The 26,764-nt window shown below is 39.7% G+C and overlaps 1 protein-coding gene across 2 annotated transcripts in view; it reads right to left on the reverse strand.

Moving 5' to 3' along the window:
* Nucleotides 1–26,764, reverse strand: part of LOC133017886 (sodium channel protein type 4 subunit alpha B-like) — a 34,969-nt gene that overhangs the window by 2,045 nt on the left and 6,160 nt on the right. The window contains exons 6-25 of one of the 2 annotated variants that reach the window (XM_061084130.1): nt 26,479–26,721; nt 25,998–26,061; nt 19,926–20,067; nt 18,468–18,665; nt 18,175–18,360; nt 17,719–18,090; nt 17,445–17,556; nt 16,193–16,431; nt 14,815–14,988; nt 14,172–14,528; nt 10,871–11,281; nt 6,157–6,274; nt 5,900–6,054; nt 4,977–5,150; nt 3,042–3,164; nt 1,839–2,111; nt 1,630–1,683; nt 1,405–1,546; nt 667–767; nt 185–455 (exon numbers count right to left, since the gene is read on the reverse strand). In XM_061084130.1, coding sequence (XP_060940113.1) covers nt 185–455; nt 667–767; nt 1,405–1,546; nt 1,630–1,683; nt 1,839–2,111; nt 3,042–3,164; nt 4,977–5,150; nt 5,900–6,054; nt 6,157–6,274; nt 10,871–11,281; nt 14,172–14,528; nt 14,815–14,988; nt 16,193–16,431; nt 17,445–17,556; nt 17,719–18,090; nt 18,175–18,360; nt 18,468–18,665; nt 19,926–20,067; nt 25,998–26,061; nt 26,479–26,721 — 3,909 coding nt within the window. Of the gene's footprint in view, nt 1–184; nt 456–666; nt 768–1,404; nt 1,547–1,629; nt 1,684–1,838; nt 2,112–3,041; nt 3,165–4,976; nt 5,151–5,899; nt 6,055–6,156; nt 6,275–10,870; nt 11,282–14,171; nt 14,529–14,814; nt 14,989–16,192; nt 16,432–17,444; nt 17,575–17,718; nt 18,091–18,174; nt 18,361–18,467; nt 18,666–19,925; nt 20,068–25,997; nt 26,062–26,478; nt 26,722–26,764 lie in introns of both variants that reach the window. The other variant, XM_061084129.1, reaches the window with a different exon arrangement.

A 26,764-nucleotide genomic window follows, 5' to 3' on the forward strand; every position in this document is an offset into this window, starting at 1 on the left:
TGCTCTGAGTCTAGTTCATGATGTGTTATATAAACAGCAGGAAATGTTCTGACATATTTTGAGATGTACTCCACGAGAAAACTCGTAGAGTTTCTCTAAATATTAAAATGATATTCTGCTCACAGCAAACAGTTTAACCAATGATACTGAAAAACGATCTGCCCTCTTTCACTTTCATACGTACCCACAATAGAGAGAATGATCACCACAAAGTCAAAGATGTTCCATGCAACTGTGAAGAAATAACAACGGAGGGCAAAGATCTTGATCAGGCATTCGGTGGTGAAGATCACAATGAAGCCCAGGTTGATCTTGTTGAGGATGGACTCTGTGCGCTCGGACTGCTCATCTGTTTCCACCATCATGGTCACCATGTTGACGATAATGAGCATCATGATCATGATGTCAAAGGCTTGCTTGGCAACGAGATCGAAGAAGAAGGCTTGGAGAGCGTTCTGTGGATCAGAAAAACAAACAGTGATTCAGTCAGAGGACATAGAAACGTTAATACATTATCAACAATGTTAGTGGACAAGTTGATGTGCAGGGTTAGGGGCTATTAAAGTAATATACAATATTAAACTAATTATGGAAGTCAAAATATGTTCTAAACATCCAAAAAACAGTAAAATATTTAATTTCTTTTTGAGGATTATGTCATTTTACCCCAGGTCTTGGTATTGGCTTTTGTGGCTTTTTCGATCCCAACTTCTTCATGGCGTTATAGTACTTTTTCTGTTCTTCAGTCATGAAGATATCCTGTCCACCTAAGTATAAACCAAAAAAAACGTACATTATTTTGACAGTAATAACTTTTATATTGGTCAATGTAGTTAGTTAAAACAACCTGTGGCATCCAGATCTAGGCTATGTTTATGTGGTAAATATTCCTGTGCCAGATGAAGAGGAATTACTTGTGGTGCAGGCTACAAAAAAGTCAAGAATTATTTTTACTTTCAGAAGTAGGTCCCAAGTTTTGTATAATTGCAGTGTCTCTTTTCTCAATTGGAGGATGCCCTATGGGTCTGTGTAATACACTGAGTCAATAGAACAGCCCTAGACTTATTTCACCCTGTCAGCACATTAAACTTTATTTAAAATAGGTTATCTTCCATGGTATACACTGTATTATTGTATATACCGTTTTCTTTCCTACTTGACTTCTTTTTATGTACTGTATTATAACACACATTTTTTTGTACAAACTCTTAATCTTGTACCCTAAATTATGTATTGTATTTCCATCTATTGTCATTTTTTTGGTCTGTATATTTTTCTATTGGCCTGAGCAACTTTAACAAAACTTTTCTCCTTTCTCTGAGGTGTCTCCTAAACTCAATGAATTCCTGATTAAGTAAACATAAAAAACATGTGATCCAGGTCTAACATCTGCGTTGTAAATACTCATCTTTCTCTTCTGCTGATTGAAATTGTCAATAATGACACCAATGAAGAGATTGAGGGTGAAGAAGGAGCCGAAAATGATGAAGATGACAAAGTAAAGGTACATGTAGAGGTTGATTTCTCTGATGGGCTGCTCCTCCACCTGAAAACAAGCAGTTGTATAAGTTATTACACCAACATTTAGATGATATGCGGTCAGCTGTACAATAACAAAGATACACTTACTCCTCTTGAGTCAACAGCTGCATGCATTATCTCCATCCAGCCTTTAAACGTGGCCTATAATGAAATACATTACACAATGTTAGGGTTTTAGAACTGCTTAACACTGTGGAACATTGCCTCTATCTATTGAAAAACAACATGCTCTACTCAACCTATATTAATGTCACTCTGACTGACATGATTCCTGATGAAAAACCAGAGAAACCCACCACTTGCAGCAGGGACAGGTACCCGAGTCCCACATTGTCGAAGTTAACCTTCACTTTAGTCCAGTAGAACTGGGTGTCGTTCATGGCGAGGCACTCGGACTTGTTGTTGACCAAGGTGATACTGTGGATGAAGCCCGTTCTGTTCACGCACTTGCCGAACTTGCCGGCGAACAGGTTAACTCCCATGATGCTGAAGATGAGCCAGAAGATGAGACACACGAGCAGCACGTTCATGATGGAGGGAATGGCTCCAATAAGAGCGTTCACGACCACCTGGTGAGCAACAGACAAGACGCAGTTTAGGCGCACAGGCAGGAGTTATCCTAATAGTTGCAGGGAGTCTACAGCCATAAACAGTTTTAATTTAAGACTTTAAGACCATTTAATACCACTTAAAGTTAAATTTAAGACCAATATTGTGGTTGAAATACACACAAAAAGTGAAAACACCATTTGTGTATGTTTGTTCGACTCTGGTTCGACTCCAGCGCCACCCCCATTGTCTCAAGTTTGAAAGCCATAAGCACTTCCAGGTACTGGCCTTACCCATGAGTACTCTTCATTCTATAGCCACTTACCTTTCACCCTTTTCACAACCTCTGAATCACTTGATAAATCTTTGATTTCTTTAGTGATTCATGGAAATACTGTCTGATTCTCAAGCTCTTTCCATATTATTTATTGGGCTAATTTTAAGATTGTTGACTGAATGAAACACAATTTTACCTCAATAACATAATTAAACATCTATGATTAAAGCATGAATGTAATAGCTTTGTGTTAACTGGGTTCCTTAACGTTGAAATGTGACTCCACTTTTGTCAAACTTACTCAAGAAATAATACAAATCACCTACATTTTAAGGAAGATTCCAGTCACAGAGAAACAATCATGCTACATGTCCAACGTGTGCTGTTTCTTATGTTTCTAAGTTACAAGCCAAGACATAACAAGTCCAATCTTAAGCCATTTAAGCACCTCTGTGGTGTTTCAAGCTAAATGCTAAAGTTGGTGTGTCACCATCATGGACTGTATGTACAGTTGAAATTCCGTATTCTTGGTGTAACCTATTAAATGAGAATTGTTTAAAGAAGATTATAAAATGAAACCCTCTTTGGAGGAGGAAATACTCCTGATATTAATCAGGGTTAGTCAGCAGTCAACCGAATCATTGCGGAAAATAGAATGTGTGACAATTCTCACCCTCATGCCCTCGAATCTGGACAGAGCTCTGAGAGGTCTCAGAGCCCGGAGGGTCCTCAGGGACTTGATGGCAGTGAAGTCGGAATATCCCAGTGAGTTTGCCACCAGGCTAATCAAGGACACCTGCAGGGAGCACAGGAAGACAAGTAGACTGGGAGAATCAGAAAATGAACATAAATGTGTGTGTATGTTAATAATCCTGGTTTAAACCTTTGGAGAAAATTTCGCAATATTTTTTACAGTACATAACACAGTAGAACGCATAAGCGAAGGAACTGCACATATTTTCTAACCTGTAATATACATTTTAAAGAAAAGAAAGCTCGATAAAAGATAATAAAAGACTAGTTAAAAAAACATTTCATGAGCCATATTTGATTGTCTTTGTATTTTGGGACATTCCACAGTTTGGAACACAACTACTTTACTTTTGAGGTTTAGATTTGGTATGGTTCTTGTATCATCTTTACGCAAATTTAGATTTCCACTCTATTCTACATCCAAAACAAACAAAACAAAATGGTATTCCGCTGTTGAATGACCCTTGGGTGACAGCTATGAATGAAAATGAGATGATATAAATGGAAGAAACGAGAAATCCATGTCATGATCGATGATGACAAAACACAGACAAGTATGCACACATGGTCAAATGGAGTCCATGCAGGCATACTCAGCTATATATGCATATGAACTATGTATATATATCAAATAGAGTGAGTTTTATAAAGAATTTGTATCTGTCTTTGCCAAATTGATATCCCAATTTGCATCTGATTGATCCAACAAGTTCATAAAAAACAATTTGGACTAATAAGGTCCCGATAGTCTGTATTTCTTTATAAAAGTCTATTTACACAGGTGTTTGTCCAATATATCTAAAGAAGATACTCAAAGTTTATTCTCAGGACTAAAGAAGTGTTTGGCTCTGGTAGACGCAAAAATACAAAAAGCACATTAAAAGAAAGTAAGAAAAGAAAAGATACTGTAGCTGCAAAAATCAACAAGATCTATAATTTCTTTAAGAACAGACATAACAAATAACACTCAGTGCATGGATAAGACACAGAATTTAAGACATAAACTCAACCAGTGCTTTTCTAAATTGCAAATAAGAAATTATGTATTTGTAGGTTCAATATACGGAATAGGCTACACCAGATCTTCTGTAGATAGACCTCAGAGCACATGGCACTGCATTTGTTTCTGATATAAAAGCCAAGGTCCTGAAGTAACTGATTCAAAGACAGAAATCTCATAAGATACACGTTTGTTTGGGATCAAGACGGTGGCTTCTGATATCACAACAGAAAGCATTTACGAGTGAAGAAACACAGAAAGCAATTGAGATGCAGATGCGAGTTTCCAATCCCCACTCCAGCCCATACTCACCTGAGACCTGCTCACTAGAACTTACCCTAACAATAGAGCGGTCAGTGGCGATCTGTGTAACAGCAGGTGAGATCAGAGGAGAAGTCAGGCCTCGGGCTGAGCGCCTCGGGCACTTTGGATGACTATACGCTTCGGGGCCACATCCATTTTAGCCAAACATGTTCCCAGAGTGTTACGTGACTCTGATGACTTTTAAATTAATTTTCAAATGTCAAGTAAAATCCTGGCATAAAAGCAAATGTACGATTTGACAACTGTTTTGTGTGTGATGTTCTAGTCTGGGTGGTTCAGCGGTAGGAGTAAGAGATGGGTTTAGAACAGTATCAGTAAAGAAAGATGGCCAGTTTCTGTAAAGTACAGATGAACTGTCAAGTGCTTTCCTGTATGTGATGACACTTGAATCCTACAAACATGAAAACTATTTTGCTACAATGACACAGATTATAGTTCAACTTGAATTTTCAACATGCGATTCTCCATCGAAGGCCTCTTCTCGTGTAGTGCAAAAAAAAACACAGGAGGCACAGATCAATGTTCACTTACGTCCACGATGAGAAAGTCGAGCCAACACCAGTAGTTGGTGAAATATTTCTTGAAACCGTACGCGATCCATTTGAGGAACATCTCCAGCACAAAGATGTAGGAGAAGACCTTGTCAGCGTACTCCAGCACCACCTTCACGACTTTTCTCTTCTCGATGTAGATGTCCTCGAAGGCCTGTAGCAGTTCAGGAGGAGCAGTGTGAGAAAACACAACTTCAATACACTATCGCTGTTAGTTTAACATAAAAAAAAAACATGTGTCTGGAAAGTTTTGTGTTTTGATCTTTAAGTGCAATGATGATTAAGAAGTCATGTATTTTAGATATATGAACTTAGTATTACAGTTGTTATACAACTTCCATATCACTCATTGAAAATAGTTACTGCAGGGGACTACTACAGGAATGTTGTTATCAAACCTCAGCTGTAAAGCTTCAGTAGTAAGGGCGCACTATTATGATTTAGATCAACAACTAATATGTTAGCAATCATATGCTTTTATTATGCAAGCAAAAGTTATAAAATGTCTACATCTATATGTAATAATCTCTTAGTATAAGAGTTTTCATTGTTAGTGGCAGAATACACCATTTTTACTGTTTGTCATTTCATGGCATTGATAACAGCCTCACTTTATTGTCCACCCTCATACAGCTGTATGAAAGTATGTATTGAGTTACAACTGCACTGTAAACAGATACACTAGTCGCCCTTTCTGACAAAGTAGCTCCTCAAAGAGCGTTTGCCTACACAACTCTGGGACTTGTTGTATAAAACCTGCTGTTGATAACAGGAGCTGCTGGTTCTGCCTTATCAAACTGGCCTGAAATCTTAAGGATATCACATTTTGTAAAACTGTGCTTGGAATTAAAAGAAAATACATAAAGTTTACGTTAATTTTATTAGTCTATCTATCAGCCTTACCAAAGCTCCGCTGCTGAGCAGGATCATGAAGATGATGAAGGTCTCAAACCAGCTATGTTCTACGATCTGGTAGCAGGTCTTTCTCAGCTTGCACCAGGCCTCGCCAAGACCGTGGCTGGTGTCGATCTCACAGCACTGACAGTACCTCATGCACACTGAGGGTTAGAGTGAAAACAAACCAGTCACATGAAGGTGAACACCAAAGCACAGCAAAGTATGTTAGCAGTTGTCGTATGGTTACAAAATGTTATATTCACATTCAGGGAAGCACTCCTCTGGCTCCATGCTCTCCTCAGCCAGCTCTGATATGTTGTCTTTCTCTTCTCCAGGCTTCCTCAGGTCCACTGTGCTGCCCTCTGACAGGCTGACCATCTCCTGAGAAATGACAAGTCTCACTGTTACCAACCATGTTCTGTTTAGTAGTAGATCTGTTATCTATACCCAACTGGACCTGTCTGCTGCACATGGAGATTGTTTATGCACCGATACAAAGATGATATTCACATACAGCACAAAATGTAGAGCTACAAACACCTGCTGTGACATCTCTGATTGGGTTGTTACCAGACGTCCGATGTGCTTTCAAGTTTCCACATGAGCTGAGCGGTGCAGCAGCATTCTTACCTCTGCCAAGGATATTATGTTTTCACCCTCTGTTTTTTTATTTTTGTTTTTTGTGTCTGGTCTGCAGGATTTTCGAAAAAACACTGAAATGATTTCTATGAAACTTGGTGGAGGGATAGGACATGGGTAATAAAACAACAACACTAAATGTTAGCATAGATCAGGACAAGGGGTCGATCCAGGAATTACTTTCTTTAACATTAGAGAATAATTCATGGGTCTTGATGAAAAACAATCAGACATATTGAGGGAAGGGACATCTTTGCTAAATCTATTGGGACTGTTGAGCCTTGGGCCTTAGTACCATGCATTGCTGTTTGTCTGTTAAGGAATAAATAAAAAAAACTATTGAACACATTTCTAGGACATTTGGTGGAGGTGTGGGGCCAAGAGAGAAACTATTCAATTTTGTAGTAGATAAACACAATAAACAGGCAGATACAGGATTTTGTTTTCACTTCCTTTAACATGAGCATTAGCCGTAGCTGAGGTACCTGCTCTCAGCGTGTCCTTCTAGTTCTCCTCTGTATTTGCCTTTCAATCTCTCCTGAGCCTTAATACAATTCTGACGAGATTTTCTTATGTTATACCAGCAACATATTTAACATGATTCATAGGACGGCAGGTGCAGTTTCAATCCTTTAAATGGTATGAGGTCTAATCCAGCATTACAGAGCATTCGCGGGAACTGGAAACAAGATTACCAGCATTACCATCTTAGTGTTTAAAGACAGAGTGAAGAGAACAGGCGCTCAGCACATTTTGATGAGTCAGGATTAAACAAAGATCAGCAACAACATTAAAACTGGTAGAATGTTATGACTGATCAGAGAATATCAAAGCAGGATCACTGGTGCCTGCCCCATGTTTGTGACTGTAACACATGCAAACAATCGGCTGATTACTCTTTGCTGTAAAGTGGCTCAATATATCTGTAATAAAATTGAGCAATAATTGTCAAAATAATAATTACAGTCTTGTCATTTTTCTTGTGTTTAAAGCTCTTCAAATGTAAAATGTAACCTCCCAGACTGCTGAGCAGCTGTTGATGTCCTGTTAAGCTGATAGAGGGCTGTAGGAGAGGTTTTTTTTTTTCATTTCCATTTTCTCTGATGCCTAATTCTGGTGTGGTGTAGAGTGGAGCATGGCAGGCAAAGAGGGAGGGAGAGCGCCAGACTGCAGCCTGCTCATCTCAGCCTGGCCCTGCCTGGCTCTGTTCAGCTATGTCAGTTTAATCTGCTCTGCAGGGCCTGGCTCCACATCTGGCCTGCTCTTGTCCTCCTGCCAGAGAGGACAGGAGCAACACACCCTCCACCTCAATAAAGCCCCATCCGACTCTACACCCAGTGGTGGAGCAATACAGGAGAAACACGAGGGGGGGGGATGAGCGTGAGGCAAGAGGGAGAAACAGGGAGTTTGATAAAGGATGACTTGGAGGAAAGGCAGAGGGATTGTAAGGTCTAAGATGTTTGCTGAGCGGGGCTGACCTCCTTCAGTTCCGTTACGCGTAGAATTATATTGTATATTCTCACATAGACTTAAATTCAATGTGCTCCTAATTTAACATCTAGATCTCACAATGTTAAAGAAAGTGATACAAATTCCTAGATCTGCACCAAAATATGATGTGTTCTACCCTGACCCATACTGCACCCTCCACCTGGTTTTGTGGTAATCCGTCCAGTTGTTTTAATGTAATCTTACTTACAAACAAACAAACAAATGTATAAACCAACAAATAAACAGATAAGGGAAAACATTACCTCCACCAATGAGTTCTCATACAGGTTCCCCTATAATCTGGTTATGGTGATAATTATATCTGATACTCATAACCAATCATATTGCACCATTCATATTTATACAGCTGTGCCTGTAAAGTTCACTAATTATCTCAACATATCAACACAATCCGACTTTGACAACCAGACTAATTGTGCCTCATAGTCCAGCACAAAACCATAACCTGTTGTTTTTACTTGGCCATTTTAGTACAGATTTAACAAACAGGATATAAGATGTTAATTAGAGAGCTTCAGAGCTGAGGTGGGTGGATTATGTTTCCTGTTCACAGAGCAAAGCTAAGTGCTTTCCTGTGTTTGTGCTAAAATAAACTTAATATTCACAGTACGCACATGAGAGTAAAATAGATCTCCTGGTCTTACCAGATAATCTTACAAATGAATATCCACAATTTTAATTCTATATTGTCAATTATAGGTTGTTTCCGCCAGTGGTCATCTGTAAGCTAAATGTCTAATAATAATCTACAAATAATACTTAATTATTACTGGTGTTGTGGTCCCAAGCCCCTGATAGCCCTTATACATCCATGGTCCACCTACACAGGTTTAGACATATTCTCACAGGTGTGTGGGGAAGAACCAGCTTTGCTGGACTGACTTCTGTATAAATTACACTGTTAACGTGTGTGTTACTGTGATTAGAAGAAGTGCTGACCAACCTGCCACTCCATGAATACTACAGGCACCATTAACAATAGGATTAACATTTACTGTGTCTTTAAAGTCCCAGTAAATCATGGTTGTAAGCACAACACCAGCATGGAGCAGCGAAATGGAATTCAACCATCATTTGAGTGTTTACACTAAAAAGAGATCTTTAATAAAGAAGTCATTAATCTACACGTTTGTCAGACTATTTGATCGAGTCAGGGTTCACAGAATGAATTCTGAGTCAGCGAAACACCTCCTTGAACATTTGATCAGCGTAATAACTTGATATTACTGTCAAAAAAGCTGAGGTAGGAGACTCTGAGACCACAACTGGTTCAAGGTGGTTTCTTTTTCAATGATTACGTTTATATAACTCCAGATGAACCATCCCCACATCATCTTCTCCAGGCATTTTATGTAAACAATATTCTCTCTATCGTTTGGCCAGTTAGTACAATTGCAAATATATTAAACTTATATTTTGTTCGATGGTCATCCTTTCTCCACATAATTCAGCTTTCTGAGAAAATGTTGCCAGATGTTCAATGCGTGATGCTACATTAACTATTAATAACTTAAACTGAAATAAAACATCTGGATTTCCAACTTCTATTTGTCCCACCCGGGCACTAGTCTCCATCAGAGTTCACCTTGTCTGCCTGACAGATTAACAGCTTATGCGTCCGGAAAGCCTCCACATCTGCGTACACTTCACAGCCCACCCCCACCCCTGCTACACCTAATGTCCCTCCCCCCTGTCATCTCATCAACCCCTCAATAAGCTCCACTTTTGATTGACATGAGGAGCAGCCAATCAGATACTGCGGACTGGAAACTGGTGATATTGTTGCTGGATGTTATTTCACTTAAGACTAGGAGCCAAAACAAACAGAGCTGAACTGATGAATCCTTTAAGAAAACTTTCTTCTGACAATATCTTCACAGAGATGTAAACGACCTGTCTCTAATACCATGTGGGTCCTCAACAAGGGTTAGGGTTAGGGTTAGATTTCTTAAACAATCAGCGCTACCTTTCTTTTGATACATACATGTACCGTGACCATGTTCACGATAACAATTAAAAGAATTAAGCTTAAAAATACACTGCATTGCTTTAAAAATCCCCTGTAGCTACAGTGCAGCTGTAAAAACAAACCACTCATCAGCCACTCAAACAAGTCACAAAACACTATTCAACACTTTTATACGCCGATAGCTTTCTAATATCTACCAAATAATTTCCTCGATATTTCATGAAAGGTCAAATGTCATTTGGTTCTAAATGGGATAGTTTTTTAGCAAATCCACAGCAAGGAACTTTTAATTTAAAATATATGAAAAATAAACTTTCCACTAATAAACGTACAAGGAAGGAATATTTACTTGGTTTGGATGTAGTTGTTTCTTTAAGGGATTTCTCATGCTATTCGTACCATATCCCTTACCTACAGTATTCATTTTCAGGAAACGTATAATTAATACTAAATTATTAGAAAAAATATATATAAATATATATATATATAAGTAATTGATCATTTATGTAGTTGTTGCCAGCACATGGAATTATCGCAGCTGGTTCTGGGCAGAAAGCAGGAGAGGCAAGGTTTATTTTGAGTTTCCAGTTTTTGAAGACCTACATGAAAAACAACAAGGACATTCAAAGTTGGATTCCTCTTGCTGTTGATATTTCTGTGAAGGCCTTATATTGCCTCATCAAAAGCAGTAATATCACAGCATGTGTTTTACATCAGTGGTCAAAGGAAACACACATGGTATGTCCATGTTGCACCTGTGGCCACAATCCAGAAATGCAACATGTAGAGCAGCTTGTGACTGTGTTGATAGATAACCTACAAAAGCCAGTATGTGTTCTACAGGTGACAAAACTCACGGGCTTGTTGTCTTCATCTTCTGACGACTCAGAAATCTCCTCATCTTCAGGAAACTCCACATCTGACTCTCCGGGTGCGATGGGAACAATGACGGTCAGGTTTGGGTTGGTCATGTAGCTGTCCTCCTCTGGGATGATATATTTATCTCCATAGCATACAAAAATTCCCCCATTGCTCTCCACGTGATTGCCAACCAGTTTGATGGCCTGACTGGCTTCCCTATCCTTCTGCTTGTCACGCTTCGAGCTGCGGTTACAGAGTCTGCCAACACTTGTGGCCAGCCAGGAGACACCGGAATGGATACGGGCGATGGCGATCTGGATGTTATTCAAATCGCCATCTTCATCTGGTGCAGAGAGGTTGTCGGAGCTGAAGGAGCTGAGCAGCAAGGCCAGAAAGAGATTCAGCACCTGTTTACAGACATATGTTTTGTTACATTACATTGGATTTGGAGGAATGATCAGATGATTGTTATAACTTATGACCACCTCATCTGACTGTGTTAACATTGGGCGTATGTCAACAGTCACCTTTCTTCACAAAACTGAGAATGTTTAACCCATAGTCTGAAGTATAAGTGCACCAATGCATGACACCTTCACATGATATCCCACATGTTTTGTCAACACTAGAAAATCCTGCATTGTAAATTCAAGAGGATATTCTACCAAGCTGTGACACTGGTGCTTTCAGCGACAATGAAATCAAGTATTCCAGTTTTCAACTCCCATGTGATACTCTGTATATGTGTGGTCTGTGTGCTCATTACCCGTGTGCATGTGTGATGTGGTACAGTTGCTAAGGATCATCTTTAGCCACTGAGCCAGTCAGAGAAGGAGAGCATGAGCAGATGATTAGTGATGAATGCCCTCCGACCTTCTCGCCCCTAAGCATCCTGGATAATCCCTTGGATAAACAGCTTCCCCACGATACATGTGCAGAGAAGGTTTCTGTCCTTTAACTCCATAAGGAGTACTGTTGTGATCTGGTGTTTGCCCTAATAAGGCAATACGGTCAATGAATGTGTCTGTGTCATGCAGGTGTATAACAAGACCTGCTGTTAAGGTCATATCATCACCCATCGCATTAAATTGTCATTGCTGCTGAAAAGATAGTTAAAGTTAAATCTACAGTGGTACTGGAGGTAGAAAGGTGATATTCCACTTCACCATTCACTAAGTGCCATCACTTTAGGGATTGCAGCTCCTCCTGTCCAGTTTAGGCCCTGACATCAGTCATAACGCATTTTTACAAAAAATGGGAGATGTAACACATTTAACGTAATTTTTCAAACAATGGACATGGATGTTGTCAGCTGAAAAGATGACTGTTGCTCATATAAAGATGGACAATGCATCTCCACTTCCTGCCATTTTGCAGAAATTAAGCTAAAACAACCTGGATACGAATGCCACATCTTGCACATTTGGAGCTAGAAACTGCGCAGAAACAATCGGGGGATAGTGAGGTCCTGTCGTGTGCTCGACCAATCATGAGTCAGTCTCAGCTATAGGGTTGAGCTAATGTGTGTGTGTTTGTGTGTGTGTGTGTGTGCGAGGAAGAAAACCTAAAATGTAATATGACACCACCACCAAATGTTGTTACCATATGCTGCTAATTATCAGGAGATACAGAACCTATTAGAACCCGCTTCTCTGCTTCCACATTGCAGTTCAAATATATCTGTCAGTAGATGTGCATTCGAGACAATGACAGTCATCATCTGCACAAAGACCATTCAAAATATTAAGCATTTATATGCCGAGGGCATGCTGTCCTGCTAACAGGTGTTTAAACAATATCCGACATTAACTACACACTCAAAGCCTTGTTGCTCCACCAAGGTTTTAAAACTGAGTTGAAATGATCGTGATTTTAGAACTGAATTGATTGTGGTGTAGAGAATGCTCATATTTCAGTGTATTGTAGTATTCTAATGTTTCTCTTGTTTGGATTTAGATAATGTACAAAACTACACATATCAATCTCTGGCTATTTCCTGTTAGAAAGAAAAAAATCTGAATTAATTCAAAAGGAAATTATCAAAAATGATAGTAACAATATTCAAATAAAAACCTACTATATGTGATTTAATATATTTCATCAATGAGCGCTAAAACAATGCCACATTTGAAGTAGAAGACATTGACTTTAAATACAGTCTGCAATCGCTGACTCTTCCGGGATCTGTTCTCATTAACGTTAGCTTACATGACACAGCTGGACAACAAATCACCATATGGGTGGACCAATACGTATCCTTGCTATGTGACTGATTGACGGCTGTTGTGTACAAACAGAATTGTCAAACAGATTAATCGTTTTTTCTTTCTTATCCTTTTTTTTTTTTTACAGAAATGGCTGCATGCAATGATGTACTGGCTGCGTTTTGTCCAGTGTATAAAAAACCTATACCTGGAGCTACATTGAGAACACTCAGTGACCTTGGCTGATCTTTTCCACAATACTTATGTCACAATTTAACCCTGAGAGGCTTAATTCTTGTGCTGTGGATAAAATATCCAGCCCTGTTGAAATGAGACTTCAGCAATACTGCCGCTGACGTACAATGTGTATATTGTGGCTAAACTTTGCACGACAACAATCGAGATAACACATGTATGACTAAGAAGGGACAACAGATGGTTTATATGTCGTCCAGACTTGATCTGTCTGCTAATGCTAATCTAGCATGATGCTGTGACATAACCACATCCTCTGTGATTAGTGTGTGTTTAAAACCATTGTAGCTACACGGTAGCAGGGTTTGCAAGTTTTGTCACAATGAGGCACCAAACACCTTTTAAGTAGGTCCCATCGTCCTTATATGGAATCACCAGATCTCACTGGGGCAATGCAAAATCAAACAAGTTTTTGGTCTTTTCATGGGATTTTTTGACATTGAGAAAAATTCATCACCAGATTTATTCTCATTTCTAGGGCTGGACAATAAAACAGTTCAATAAGTATCGCAGAATAATTTAGCAATATAACAAAAGTTGTAGGTTAACATTATATTATGCTTATGTATTGTGCAAACACAGTGAAGAGGTAAAACATAATTCATTTACATCAGATTTGTTAAGTATTTTTCTGTTTATCAAGCATTTGTCATTCTCAGCTCATAAAGAAGAGTTTAAAACTACAACCATCACTCAGTAGCAAAAAATCAGTCAATTATTGTGAAATGTATCAATATCGACTAATATGACAACTTTTTTCTTATATATTTTTTGGCTTTATTGCCAAGCCCTAGTTATTACAACTTAAATCAATAAAAATATCCAATTTAATACTCACCACCAAGTTCCCAATGACCATGACCAACATGAAGACCAGGATGCACAGGGGCTGCCCCGCCACTTCCATACAATCCCACATGGTTTCAATCCACTCGCCGCAAAGAACCCGGAACACGATTAGGAACGAGTGGAAGAAGTCCTTCATGTGCCAGCGTGGCAACTGACAGTCAATGGAGATCTTGCACACAAAATCCTGATAGTTTTTGCCAAACAGCTGCATGCCAACCACGGCGAAGATGAAGACGATGATGGCCAACACCAACGTCAAGTTTCCCAGAGCGCCCACAGAGTTTCCGATGATCTTGATGAGAGTGTTGAGAGTGGGCCAGGACTTTGCCAGTTTAAAGACCCGTAACTGAGAAGCAAACAAGGTGAAGAAGTTGAATGACGTTGCATCTTTACAGGAAACTGTGTCTGATGCTTGATTTTAAAATGTTTTAGAGGTGCAAAAGTTCAGTCCTATTGAATTCTCAACCAATCCTCAGTCTTAACAATATGATTAATTCATGTAGCCTTTTTATAAAACGAATGCAAAAAGAAACAGGAAAATTACATATTGATAACAGAAATACGAATTGAGATGTTTAAGAGCTAAAAACTGTTTTTTTAATGCATTAGTGAGATATAAAATCTTATTTTACCAGTCTAAAGGATCTGAGGACAGACAGCCCCTCAACATTGGAAAGACCGAGCTCCATCAGACTGAGGCAAACGATGACGCCATCAAAGATGTTCCAGCCCTGTTGGAAATAGTAGTAAGGGTCCATGGCGATCAGCTTCAGCACCATCTCTGCTGTAAAGATCCCTGTAAACACCTGTAAAACACAAATAAATTCTGGGTTATACTTCTGTGTAGGACTGACTACTAAACAAGTGACCTACACTGATGTGAGCATTTACAATTGTGCACTGGTGTGTGTGTATCACACTGCAGTTACACCACTAAAACGATAGGTAATGGTGGGGTTTCTATGTCACTGTGTGTATTTGAAACAATGAAACTGAGGAGATCGGATCAAAATTTGAACAAGAACATATTGAGCAACAGTTCATTTTACTGAAATGTGACTGAGTTGACCTTTGGCCTTTTGGATATGAAATTATGTCACTTCGTCACATTATCCAATCAGACATTTGTTTGAACATTTGCATTAATTAGTGTTTGTGTATGTGACATCACAGCAACCTTTGATCTGTAATTTTTGACTACAAAAATTGAAACGGTTCACCCAAGAAATAACGTTGAGGCATTCCTGAGATATTTTGTTCACAAAATAGGCAGAGCTGGACAAACAACCTGGACACATAATGCAGAGGCATAAAACTATAGAGCACTAGAGTGAAAAATTGGGCTGATGGTTGACTGCATAACAGATTAATGTAACAAATAGTTCATGAAAATAATCCAAGGAACAATCCCTATGACAATAAAAAGGAAAAAAAAAACAGGAGGAGAGAGGAGGTGGCATCTCGATAGCTCTAGAGCAGAAAATGGCTGGATGGAAATCAAAACAAAACACCAAAACATATCCTGACTGAGTAACAAAAAGTAATCACTTCCGACCAAATCCATGAAACAGATGTCAACAGATTTTGAGGAAATGCAGAAGCTAACAAACAGGCATTCAGGAGTGAAAAAACAATCTGCTTGGTGGAAGAAAAGAAATACAAAGTATTTATTCTATGTTTCTTTTTGTAAGTTTGTGAACTTGGACAATGGCAAGGTCTATTATTTGCCAGTAGGGGGAGATGACAAAAAGCAATGAGGGAGCCCTCCTCCGTCTAAAAATACTTGCACTTACCGATGTTAATCACAAGTAGAGCATTTGACAAAGGGACAGAATGTTTCCAGCTCAGGGTCACAGGCTATAAAAACACAGCTGTCTCAAATAGAAATACATTATCTGAATATAATAAGTCGGCCCTCTTGACTGCTCATCTAACACCTCACAACACTTAGCATTAGGTGTGTTAAAACCTGGATATCTTTCAGCCCCTATCATTAAAAGCCCCTCTTACCAGATTGCCCACTGAGAGCATGGTGTTGAACTCTTCAGTCATGGGGTAGTGCTCCAGGGCCATGAAGAGGGTGTTCAGCACGATGCAAATGGTGATGCCTAGATCCAGGAAAGGATCCATCACCATGAACTTCACCCACTCCTTCATCATCAGCCACGAGGAGCAGCAGTCCCATATCAGATATTTCTTAGCGAACTTTACCCAGCAGGGATGGCACTTTTGCCTCGATACCTCCAGCTCTGCAAAGAGAAACCAAGATGAAGGTTTCATCCTCAGAATTTTTGTTAAATTTCCTCTAAAACCTACCCTAATGCTGATTTGAATTCATTTGTAAATACCAGTGGTCATGATCTGAAGCCCAAGCATCAACTTGCCTCAAACTGTAATTGGTCTCTGGGTCTCAACTTAGTGACAATCAAAAGAACAAAGTTTAAAGGAATAGTTTGGGTTCTTGTGGAGAGTTGGATGAGAAGATGATACCAGTTTTATGGCTGATGTTTATATACTACAAACAATTAAAATAACAAAATCAAGAATAATATTTATTAGGCTTTAGGGGTTCTGGTGAGCGGATTTGATTACCTTGCCATTCCTTCCCAGTATTTGCTGACCTAATGATACTTTTGCTACTATTTTCAGACATGAACTCCAGAAAATGTCTGGAAAATTGGATCCGGACAGTTTAAAATGTTTGCCTTTCACACATGGAGAATTCAGCAGGCGATTGGTAAGTTCACAACGTTGAACAGGGAACTGTCAATAACCTTCAGGTGAGGGGTAGCACCTGAGTAGAGCATGCAGTAGGCAGAGTAGGATGTTTAAATTCCACTGCAGAGTTCACTTTCTTTACAGTACATCTTTACCAATGCCGTCCTTATCGCCAAAAGTTCTTGAATCTCATTGACTTTCCAAGTAGACATCTTTTTGTTGGGGTCATCGACAACTCCACTCCCTCACTGTGAATTTTCAAACATGTTCCTACTGTATTCTCAGATGGGCACACACACAGACATTTTTCCAAAGGGCTGGCAGAAAAAGTTCTGAGAAATGTCCTGAGCAACTGACTCCGACAGCTGCGTTCTCTCATTTAAGTGTTCATAGTTCAGTGCATGTCTGAAAACTGCTGGTTAGAGCCTCATATTTAACAAACAGTTATGAGAGTGCTACACCAATCTGCTCATCTAGCAAGAAAGCAAATAGGCGTAATTTCCACAGATGCCAAATAATTATCTTGATATTGAAAAGGACTCACCATCGATGGCATCACTGAAGAAGCTGACAGAGCTCAGGCCTCGTTTCCTGTGCACTGGAGGAGGCTCAGCCACAGTTGGAGAAGGCTGGAGGAGATGTCTGGGAACTGGGTCCTCTGCATTGGTGGGTTTCTGGCACACAGAGAACAGAGAACATTTTACACAAAGCCTCCATCTCCCTTTTATTTAGTGAGCTGTTATTTGAGATCAATGTTAAGTTAAGTTTTAAAATGCTAATTGAGTTGTCCTAATTACACATTAGCATCTATCACTCACTGTGTCTTCTCTGAGCCTCTCCATGCTGTACGCAGGGATGGAGGTGGGAGTGTGCAAGCCGACAGCGGTGACTCCATTTTGGTCCAGGGAAATGTTGAGACGACCATTGATGGTGAGGCTCGGGGTGAAGACTTGTGAACAGTGACTCCTCACACTGCCAGCTCTCTTCTTCCAGGGTGTTGCTGTGGAACCGGCCCGACTCCTGAAGGCCTCCCCATGAATGCTATACTCGTCGTCCCCAAAGTCTGCCTCCGAGTTGTTGCGTGCACGGAAGGTGCTGAACATGCTGATCTGGCTTTCTCTCCTCGTGCTGAGGGGGTGAGATGAGAGCGTGGCCAGCAGAGGGTGGACGGGCACGGGAGACAGAGGTGGCTGAGGAGACACAGAGGACACATTAGCTCGATTGTCCAAAAAATGTAAAAGACAATCAGGAGTGCTGCGTGTTGAGTGAGGTACCATTAGCTCGTCCATTGGTTCAAACTTCTCCTCTGCAGCTTCCTCTTCTGTTTCCTCTGACAAGGTCCTGTGTGATCTTCTTCTTCTGCTGCTGTTTCGTCGTATACTTCCTGTCTTCAGACAGAATGGAGACAACTCTGGGGACAACACTGAATCCGTCTCCTGGGCTTGTCTCCTTGCCGCCAACTGCAAAGAGAAAATGAAATGTGTTAGAGGATATTGTAATGTATGTTTTTGTTTGTCCAAAGTTGAAAATAAACAAGGAAATTGGTGACTGGTTGTGATGCACTGACTCTTTGCTCTCGTCGAAGGTGCTCCATTGCCAGCTGAAACTCTCTCTCTTTCAGCCAGGCCTCAGCGATGGTTGCCTGATTCTGCTCCTCGTAGGCCATTGCCACCACGGCCAGGATCAGGTTGACCAGGTAGAAGGACCCCAGGAAGATTACCAGCACAAAGAAAATCATATAGGTCTTCCCTGCTGAGCGCAGGGTCTGAGGAAACAGACATAAAGTCAGTCAAGCTGAAGGAAAAGGAAAATACAATTCTTCTGAAAAGCTGACATATTTGTTGACACAATATAGTGTATGGTTATGATGGAAAACTGTTTACTCCATAATTTCAGACACTAACAATTAAAGGTAAAGAAATCCTCCAGTTTTACAATATTTATATGAACTAGTTATTCTGTATTAGAAGAAAATATATGATATAGCCAATGTTAAATTTAATTATCAATTTAGAATTCAGAGAGTTAAGCTAAAAACTTTACACATTTTTACAGCTACAGCAAGTGATATAGATAATATTGGGACCTTGTTATATTTTGCTGGACTGTGTTGCTCAGGCAAACATAATGTACATGTACTATGTTGTACAAGTATAGAGAGTTAATGCCTAAACTGCTGGATTATTTAGTTAATCCCTGGACACAGCGGAAAAAGCTGTATACTCAACATTCTCACAGTATTTACTATTTGAAGTAATTATGGTGAAAATGTCATGTAACACTTAAAGATAGGGGTAGTGGCCTATACCTAATCCCAGTCCTGCAACAGATAGCAAGAGTAGGCAACAATATGCAACCAATCCCGTATTTCAACAAACAAGATAAAAAATGTTGAAGTGTTAAATTTACGAACCTTACCTTTAATTATTTAGACTTTCGGTCCTGAATAATTCTTGAGGAAAATATCTGGCTAAATTCTCCATTATGTTCCTCAACTATTTGCGTCCTTTCGCTGGCAACAGATTCCTACTGTTAGAGGTGAGGTTGAGAGCTGTGAGAGTTAGCTGAAATGTCTAACCTGTGGTCATTACAGCCAAAACAAAGACCCTAATGAGAGAGTAAAGCTTTTGACTCAAAACAAGATGCTAAAACTCTCACCTGCAGATGATAGTTATCTGTGGGTTTGTCACTAGGATTGAATTTTCTCACACAAAATATTCAAAAATAATGAGTAGATCAGCTTTGAAATTCTGCATTTGTTCACTCTTACAGTAGCTTCTTTAAATGGCCTGGTTGGATTAGAGAGTTGTTTGCCTGTATGTACTACACTGCAAGATTATGGTAATCCGCTGTGTCCCATTTGTTTCTCTCCAATTAACCAGGTAAACAACATGACATTTCCTTGAAACAAGATTCATTATACATGGTTGAGTAAAAACTTGTGGGCCAATGAAAAATGTATACATTATTTTTCTAGGCAAGCAAAAAACATCACAGAATATCATAGATTAAAACTGAATTGCACCTGATGGAAGAGTTTTTCCCAGTAGTCTTGCGTCATTAGTCGGAACAGGGCCAGAAAAGCCCAGCCGAAGGAATCGAAACTGGTGTAGCCATAGTTTGGATTTCTTCCTACTTTTAGGCAGTCAAATCCATCAGGACACTTCCTGTTAAGCACAAAGAATTTAAATGCAGAAGACAGATGCTTTTGAGACAGGACTGATAAACAAAAACTGGGACAGATATGGCTGTGGTGGCGTGCAGGCTGCTTTACCAGAGTTAAATACATCTCCAGTATCTACATGTAGCCCCGTGGCATTTGACTCCACAGGAGAGAGAAGCGGATGAGTCAGTAAGTACATACACTGCCACCATCAGCATTACTCCAACTGAAGAGGGCACTTGAAACTCACTCCAGGCAGGAGCACTATAATGCACTGGTGGAAACAGGGATTACACCGAGCCAGATGGGTATCAAATTGCAGTTCTAAAAAATTTCAGCTCGATGCCTTCGTTTCTGATCTTCATTGTCAGCATAGTGGCATTACAGCAAATATTTTGGTCCCACAGCTGAGAACAAGCTGGGCTGCCATGTCAGTCTGAGTGCAGAATAATTTCATAATGGCTGGGAAACAGCTGGACAGGAGAGCGCTGCTGTGGGAACAGCTGTAGATCTCACCGAGCGGCCAGCTGAGTGGGAATGCTCAGTAATGTGCAGGAGTGAGGATAGAGGAGGCTGCGTGAGGCCAGCGCCATCTTCCTGTCAGGCTGCCCCCCCCCTACCCCCCTCTACCCCCCCCCCCCTTCCCCTTTGCAGCACTGCCTGTCATCTATCTGTTCCCCTCTTTCAATCAACATGACAAAACATTAGGCAAAAATCACATCCAGATTGATTGATATTCAGTTGATCAACTGAGTAATAATCTGCCCACATTTACTGATTAACGTACAGAGTAATTTAATATGAACAAATACAACAACCTCCTCTAGTTCAAACTCATCAGCTATGAGGATTTGCTGCTTTTCTTTTTGTCCTATGTTACAATAAACAAAAAAGCTTATAGAAGTGACGTCACCTTGAACTTCAGGAGTTCAACATAATTGCTATCCAATGGAAAACAACGACTGCATGGGGATCAGTTTAAATTAAGTCTTTAATTCAAAATGATTATCTACAGCATTAAACCTTAATCGACTTCCTATTTTCTGCACTTTTTTAAACATTATTGTTCCTTTTATTCAGAATGTCGGGTTTAAGTTCATTCTCTCAGGCATAAATTAATTCACCCTCGACTGCCTAACATGCAATGAAAACATAAAGCATACATCCAGCGTCATGGTTGCTAATCTTATTCGTTAGCCAATGCTGTCACTTTAACAACTATATTAACTTGAGCCTTCTCAAGCAATTAGATGCTGATGTAAAAAACCAAACACCCATTTGGCTAATGTCTCACAGGTTTCTATGGTAACTGCCCTGGAGACTGCATTGGTTTTTCCTGAGAACAGTCGTCAAGGAGAACTGCTGAGCCGCATGAACCCACTGTGGGATCTGATGAGTCTCCACACTGAAAACATCCACAGCATCAAGCGGTGACGGATGCATAACATCACCCACAGTGTATTAAATTGTTCCCGGAATAATATATACTACATGTGTATCACTCAGGATTAATTCATTTGAGCCAATTCAATCTGAAACTACAAATAAGACAAACTACACTCGCTAAAAATATTATTACACCACACTAATACTGAGCACGTCCTGCTCTCAAACATTATCAATTCTTTGTGGCGTAGAGGAGGACAATATCTGCTCCACGTTAACGTGTTTGCATTACATAATTTCTGCAAGGCTGCACATTCATGTAGTAAATTCCCTGTTCTACCACATGTCAAGTATTCTTTGTTCAAATGTCTTGTGGCTGGGAATATAGCACTGAAATGCAACTTACTGTCAAGTTCCAGGTGCCAGTTTTAGACAACTTTTGTTTTGTTTTACATTATCAAGCTGGAGGATGTTTAATTGTGGCAGTTACAGAATGCAGTCAGCTCCAATACTCAGACTGTGTTCTCAGACTCTTAGAACCTGTTCTTAAGTCATCAAATTGGTGCATTGTTGAATGCATTGCCTCATAATTGTAATGTAACTGACAAAAACACAGAATAATCAAGCCAGAAAAGTTACACAGAGTTTGCTAAGTCATTTCATACTGTACATTAATGAACTGAAATCAACACTCAAAAACACAAAGTAAAAAAAACTAAAACAGGGCTGGACGATAAAACAATATAAAAAAGTATTGGTCAGCATGGGAGGGAGGAGGGAGGACATGTGGCAGAGGAACACGACACAGAACGTAGTGGAAACCCGACAGTTCATGAATGCACATATTGGGCAAAGTCTTAACTGAATTAACCAACATGAGCAAGATTAGGTTATAAATGTCAGTTTCAATACATTTTCTGTTAATTGCAAAGCCCTAGAGAGGAGGTATAACACATATTTGTTCTACTTCAGATTTGTAAAATGGTAAAAGAATTTAAAAACACAAAGATTTTGAAACCCCAACCCAAAAATCTGTGTTTACAGAAATAATAATAGGAAATTTATGCTGATAATCGACCAATTGATTGACTGACATGAAAATGTTTATGTTAATATAATTGTTGGCTTTATCGTCCAGCCTTATGAGAGTTAAAGATATAAATAGCCAAATAATAAAGTATTATCGTTGACATACCCATAAAGGTCATCTTATGTAACCAAACTAACACAGTCTGTGTGAGCTCTACTGAAGCTCTTTAACATGTTTATAATTGTATTCATGCTTTAATAGTGCACAATCAACATCTGTCAAGCTCAACAAAGTGTTTTCTTTCGACCCTGGGAAGGTCTGAGGTGGAGGGTTTCCAAGCCCACAGTAGTAAAGGGTAAAAGTTGAAACTGTCTATACAATCAGTCATAATCCTGGATGCACAGTGGCTTTAAGACGTGAGGGGATCAGTATTGGCCTGAACTCCCCAGTAGGCGTAATGAGAAACAGCTGGGACCTTTGAGCAAATCATTTATCACAAACTTGTTAACCATCTAGTCACAAAACATCTTTTCATAAATGTGCGTGTGCATGCATCCCCACTTGTGTCTTGGGTGTGTTCGTGTGCATCTGTGTGACTGTGTGTGAGTATGTGTCATCATAATGTATCCAAAGCTTTAATTTGGAAATCTACTCAGGGATTACTTGTTGGAATACACTCAAAAGATTAAGCATCCTCTATGTTTTACGTCCTCCATCCTGACCTGCTTAATATCTTGCCCATCTCCACAGCCAGCCTCAGAAACTTCCATCTGAAATGTCACTCAAGTTAAAAGGCGGCCTCATTTTGACAGCGAAAACATAAGCTACCCTATGGCTCCTTTGGCCTTTAACCTGGCAGCAATGCCATTCTGCGTCATCCGGGTTTTGAGCTCTTATCAATTGGCCAAAGGCAAAGAATTTCAAAAGAAAAACCCTATAAATGCAATAAATACCACTTTGTTTGACACAACAGAACAATGATGAAACAAATCCTCATTCTCTTATTATCTAAATAGCTATTAATATCACATATTGTCCAATATCAGGTCATGTTTTTTTCTGTTTTTGTCCCTTCCTGTTTTATTTTGATAAGTACCTCACCTCTCTTCTTGTTTCAGATAACTTCCCCTCTGGTCCTCATGTGTTTCCCACCTTTGTGATTTTTTCCCCCGCCCCAAGTTGTCTACACCTGTGTCTTGGTATTCAACTGCTCCTAGAGTACATATTCTGTAGCAGTGTCCAAACTCCCCCACTCATTCACTACTCCCTACTCCATGATATAGTGATAACTATATAGAGCACAACAAAGTGAGCTCATTGGGAAAAGAAGAAAACGCATATGGACACAACTCAGTGCATTTTCTCTGCGCCAGTAATGACATAGGATTATGACATATGAAAATCCCTCATTAAATTGTAAGTGTTTATTTTGCACTTACTATTTATACTTTAAGGTAAAAAAAAAACATAGATATAAACGTATAAATAAACTTGTTTGCCTCACTGCTTTGCTGTGCTGCACTGCTTATATTTACATTTATACGACAGGTCCGGTTGTTCCTGCTGCTCTCACTCCTCTCGTCTCTCCACCATGAGTGCAATGCATGATGGTTTGTGTTGCTCGGTTAGTGATCACCGGTTGTGCACTACTTTTTATGATGCATTGTGGGAAACAATGAGGGCACTATAGGGTTCACTTAGCATTCAGACACCATACAAAATGGCGAACTCACTATATAGTGCACAATATAGTGATTAGTGAGTGATTTTAGACACAGTCTGTGTCGCTACTCAGTTTGTCTCCAGTACATCTTGGTTTCTTTGTATCTCGAGTTAGAGCATTCTTCCTTTGTGTGTTTTTGACCTTTGCTCATCTTTTGGACTCTGCCTTTTGCCTCTGCACTCTGAATTTGTTTTTTTCTCGGGCTGACTGCCTGCCTGTTACCAAATTGTTTGGTGGACTGTGATTTTGTGAAACTGATCTGTTTTCGAGTCATGCATCTAAGTCCAAACCGTGTCCCAGTCATTACAATTATCACACCAGTTAGAGAACTGGCAGGAACACAGAAACATCCCACAAATCTAAAATTAAATGACATTGACATGTATGTAAACTCTGGGACAGCTGGATAGGTAATATTGGTACAGGTAAAATCTTACTGACCCACTATTTAAGGGAGTGTAATGACATCGTTTCTCCTTGAATGCCCACGAGCGCATCCACTTTTGCCCTGAGTTGAACACAAATTACTGAACCAATTTTTTTACCTCTTTGTGGATTAAATCCCTGTATTTTTGCAGGACAGGTTGCAGAGGGATATGAAAAAAAATAAAGGGTTGGCCGCACTGTGAAGCCAATAAAAATAAGTAACAACCTCCACGGTGTCTTCACCTTCTCTGTTAATTTATTAAAACTAGGTACTATAATATATAATATAACTGTCCCTCTGCTTTTAAAGAATCCCAGGGTTTAACTGTGTTAAATGTTTCCGTAATGTATTATTTTGTAGGTGTTACTATTTACCAAAATATAAAAACATAATCAGGTTCTATATAGAACAACCTTTTAAGAATGAAGGAATAAAATCCCTGCAAAAACACCACTACCTTTGCTGTCATTGAGGCATTATCATGTATCATTAACTGGAGCACCTAATGGAAGCCATTTGTTGAAGCTGCAGGATTTCAGATTCACACAGATGGGTATTTAGTTCACTATAACCTTTGAACTGGGCCTGGCAGGGGCAGAGTCATCCTGTTGTGCTTGTTTCAAAAGCATTTGGATTTATAGGATTATTCAGCGCGTAAGGCTGAGTAGCAATATTTGGATGGTTCCACACTGTGCCTTTGATTGGGAACAAAGTGCAACAATTTACACATAAAATGTGAACATTTACAGACACTGCATCTGAGAAAGATACTGAGGCTTAATATTTAACTTTCTTCTGTTAAAATCAGTTTTTTTTAATCAGGAAAAGCTTTTAAGAATTTGTTAGTGTCCAAGTGTTTATGGTGCTTTAAACGTGAAGAAACGGGTGCACCCTCTCCTCTCAACAATAACAGAATATCAATCTGAAGTGATCCAGTTCGCCCTGTTTCACCTAATCATGTCATAGAGCTTTTGAGACTACGAAATCTCTACAGACCCCCCCTCTCTCCAGCTGGCAACTCCATGTTTCTCAGTAAAGGGTTCCAGTTCCACTGGGTGATTATCCACACCACATGTCGTCTTGTGTGCCCTCTCTCACGCTACCCCCACCCCTCCCTCTGGTGGGATCATTGCTCTATACATTAAGTCCCAGATTGAAAATATGAGGCCGAAAGTGTATCATGTGTTGTTGTGTCTGTTTTTTGTAGGTCTGTGAAAACTATTTTAGCACCGAGCCTGATGCTCAAGCTGCTAAATCCAATTGTACACATGACGTGCGTAGTATAAAAAGCCATTAGACGTTAAACATTGTGATATTACGTGATAGCTCACAGATGATTTACAAGCAGTAAGAAGGACACTCACTTACCCTGCATCACTTCCATATCCACATATTAAGGCATCCTTTTCTCCTTCAACTTTGTAGAAATTATCTAGAAAAAAAAGGAAATAGGAACTTTAAAGAAACAGTAGAATTTTTTTCATTTAACGTAATTTGATAATACTGGCACTACACATTGTACATGTGGGAAATATAAAGCTGCTTTCAGACATGCACTGAACTCCAGACATTTTTGAAAGGAGTTAAATGTGACAATGCTAATAAGCAAGATTCAAGAGCTTTTGGTTATAAGGGCTAACGGAAGTATGGATGTGCTGTCAACAAAATAAATTAACAGAATTTATACATTATGTCCTTCCCCCTGCGGTATCTACCCAAGTTCCACCCCTCCCCTGAATGTTGTAGTTGTGAAAGGGTCTGACCCGTACAATCTCCTGCTGCTTTCTTCAAATTTGAAAGGCAAACTTTCTGTCTGAAAAGGTCTGATGTGTGTTTTGTTTCCGCTGACCTTCACTGCTAAGGAAGTCATCCCTGGAGCTCCAGGTTCTGTTGTTACAGAAGAAGGAGGTGTTGGCGCTGTAGGAGGAGTTGACGCAGTGTGCAAGATTACGGACACATTTTTGTTTCAAGAGCCCCATGAAGAGCTGCAGCCCAATGAGGGCGAACACGCTGAGACAGAAGACGGTTAGGATCATCACATCTGCCAGCTTCCTCACAGACTGGATCAGGGCACCAACGATGGTCTTGAGACCTTCAGGGAGGACACAAGACAATATGTTCAACTTTGGTTTTAA

This window comes from Limanda limanda, chromosome 13, assembly GCF_963576545.1.
Source record: "Limanda limanda chromosome 13, fLimLim1.1, whole genome shotgun sequence".
NCBI classification, from domain to species: domain Eukaryota; kingdom Metazoa; phylum Chordata; class Actinopteri; order Pleuronectiformes; family Pleuronectidae; genus Limanda; species Limanda limanda.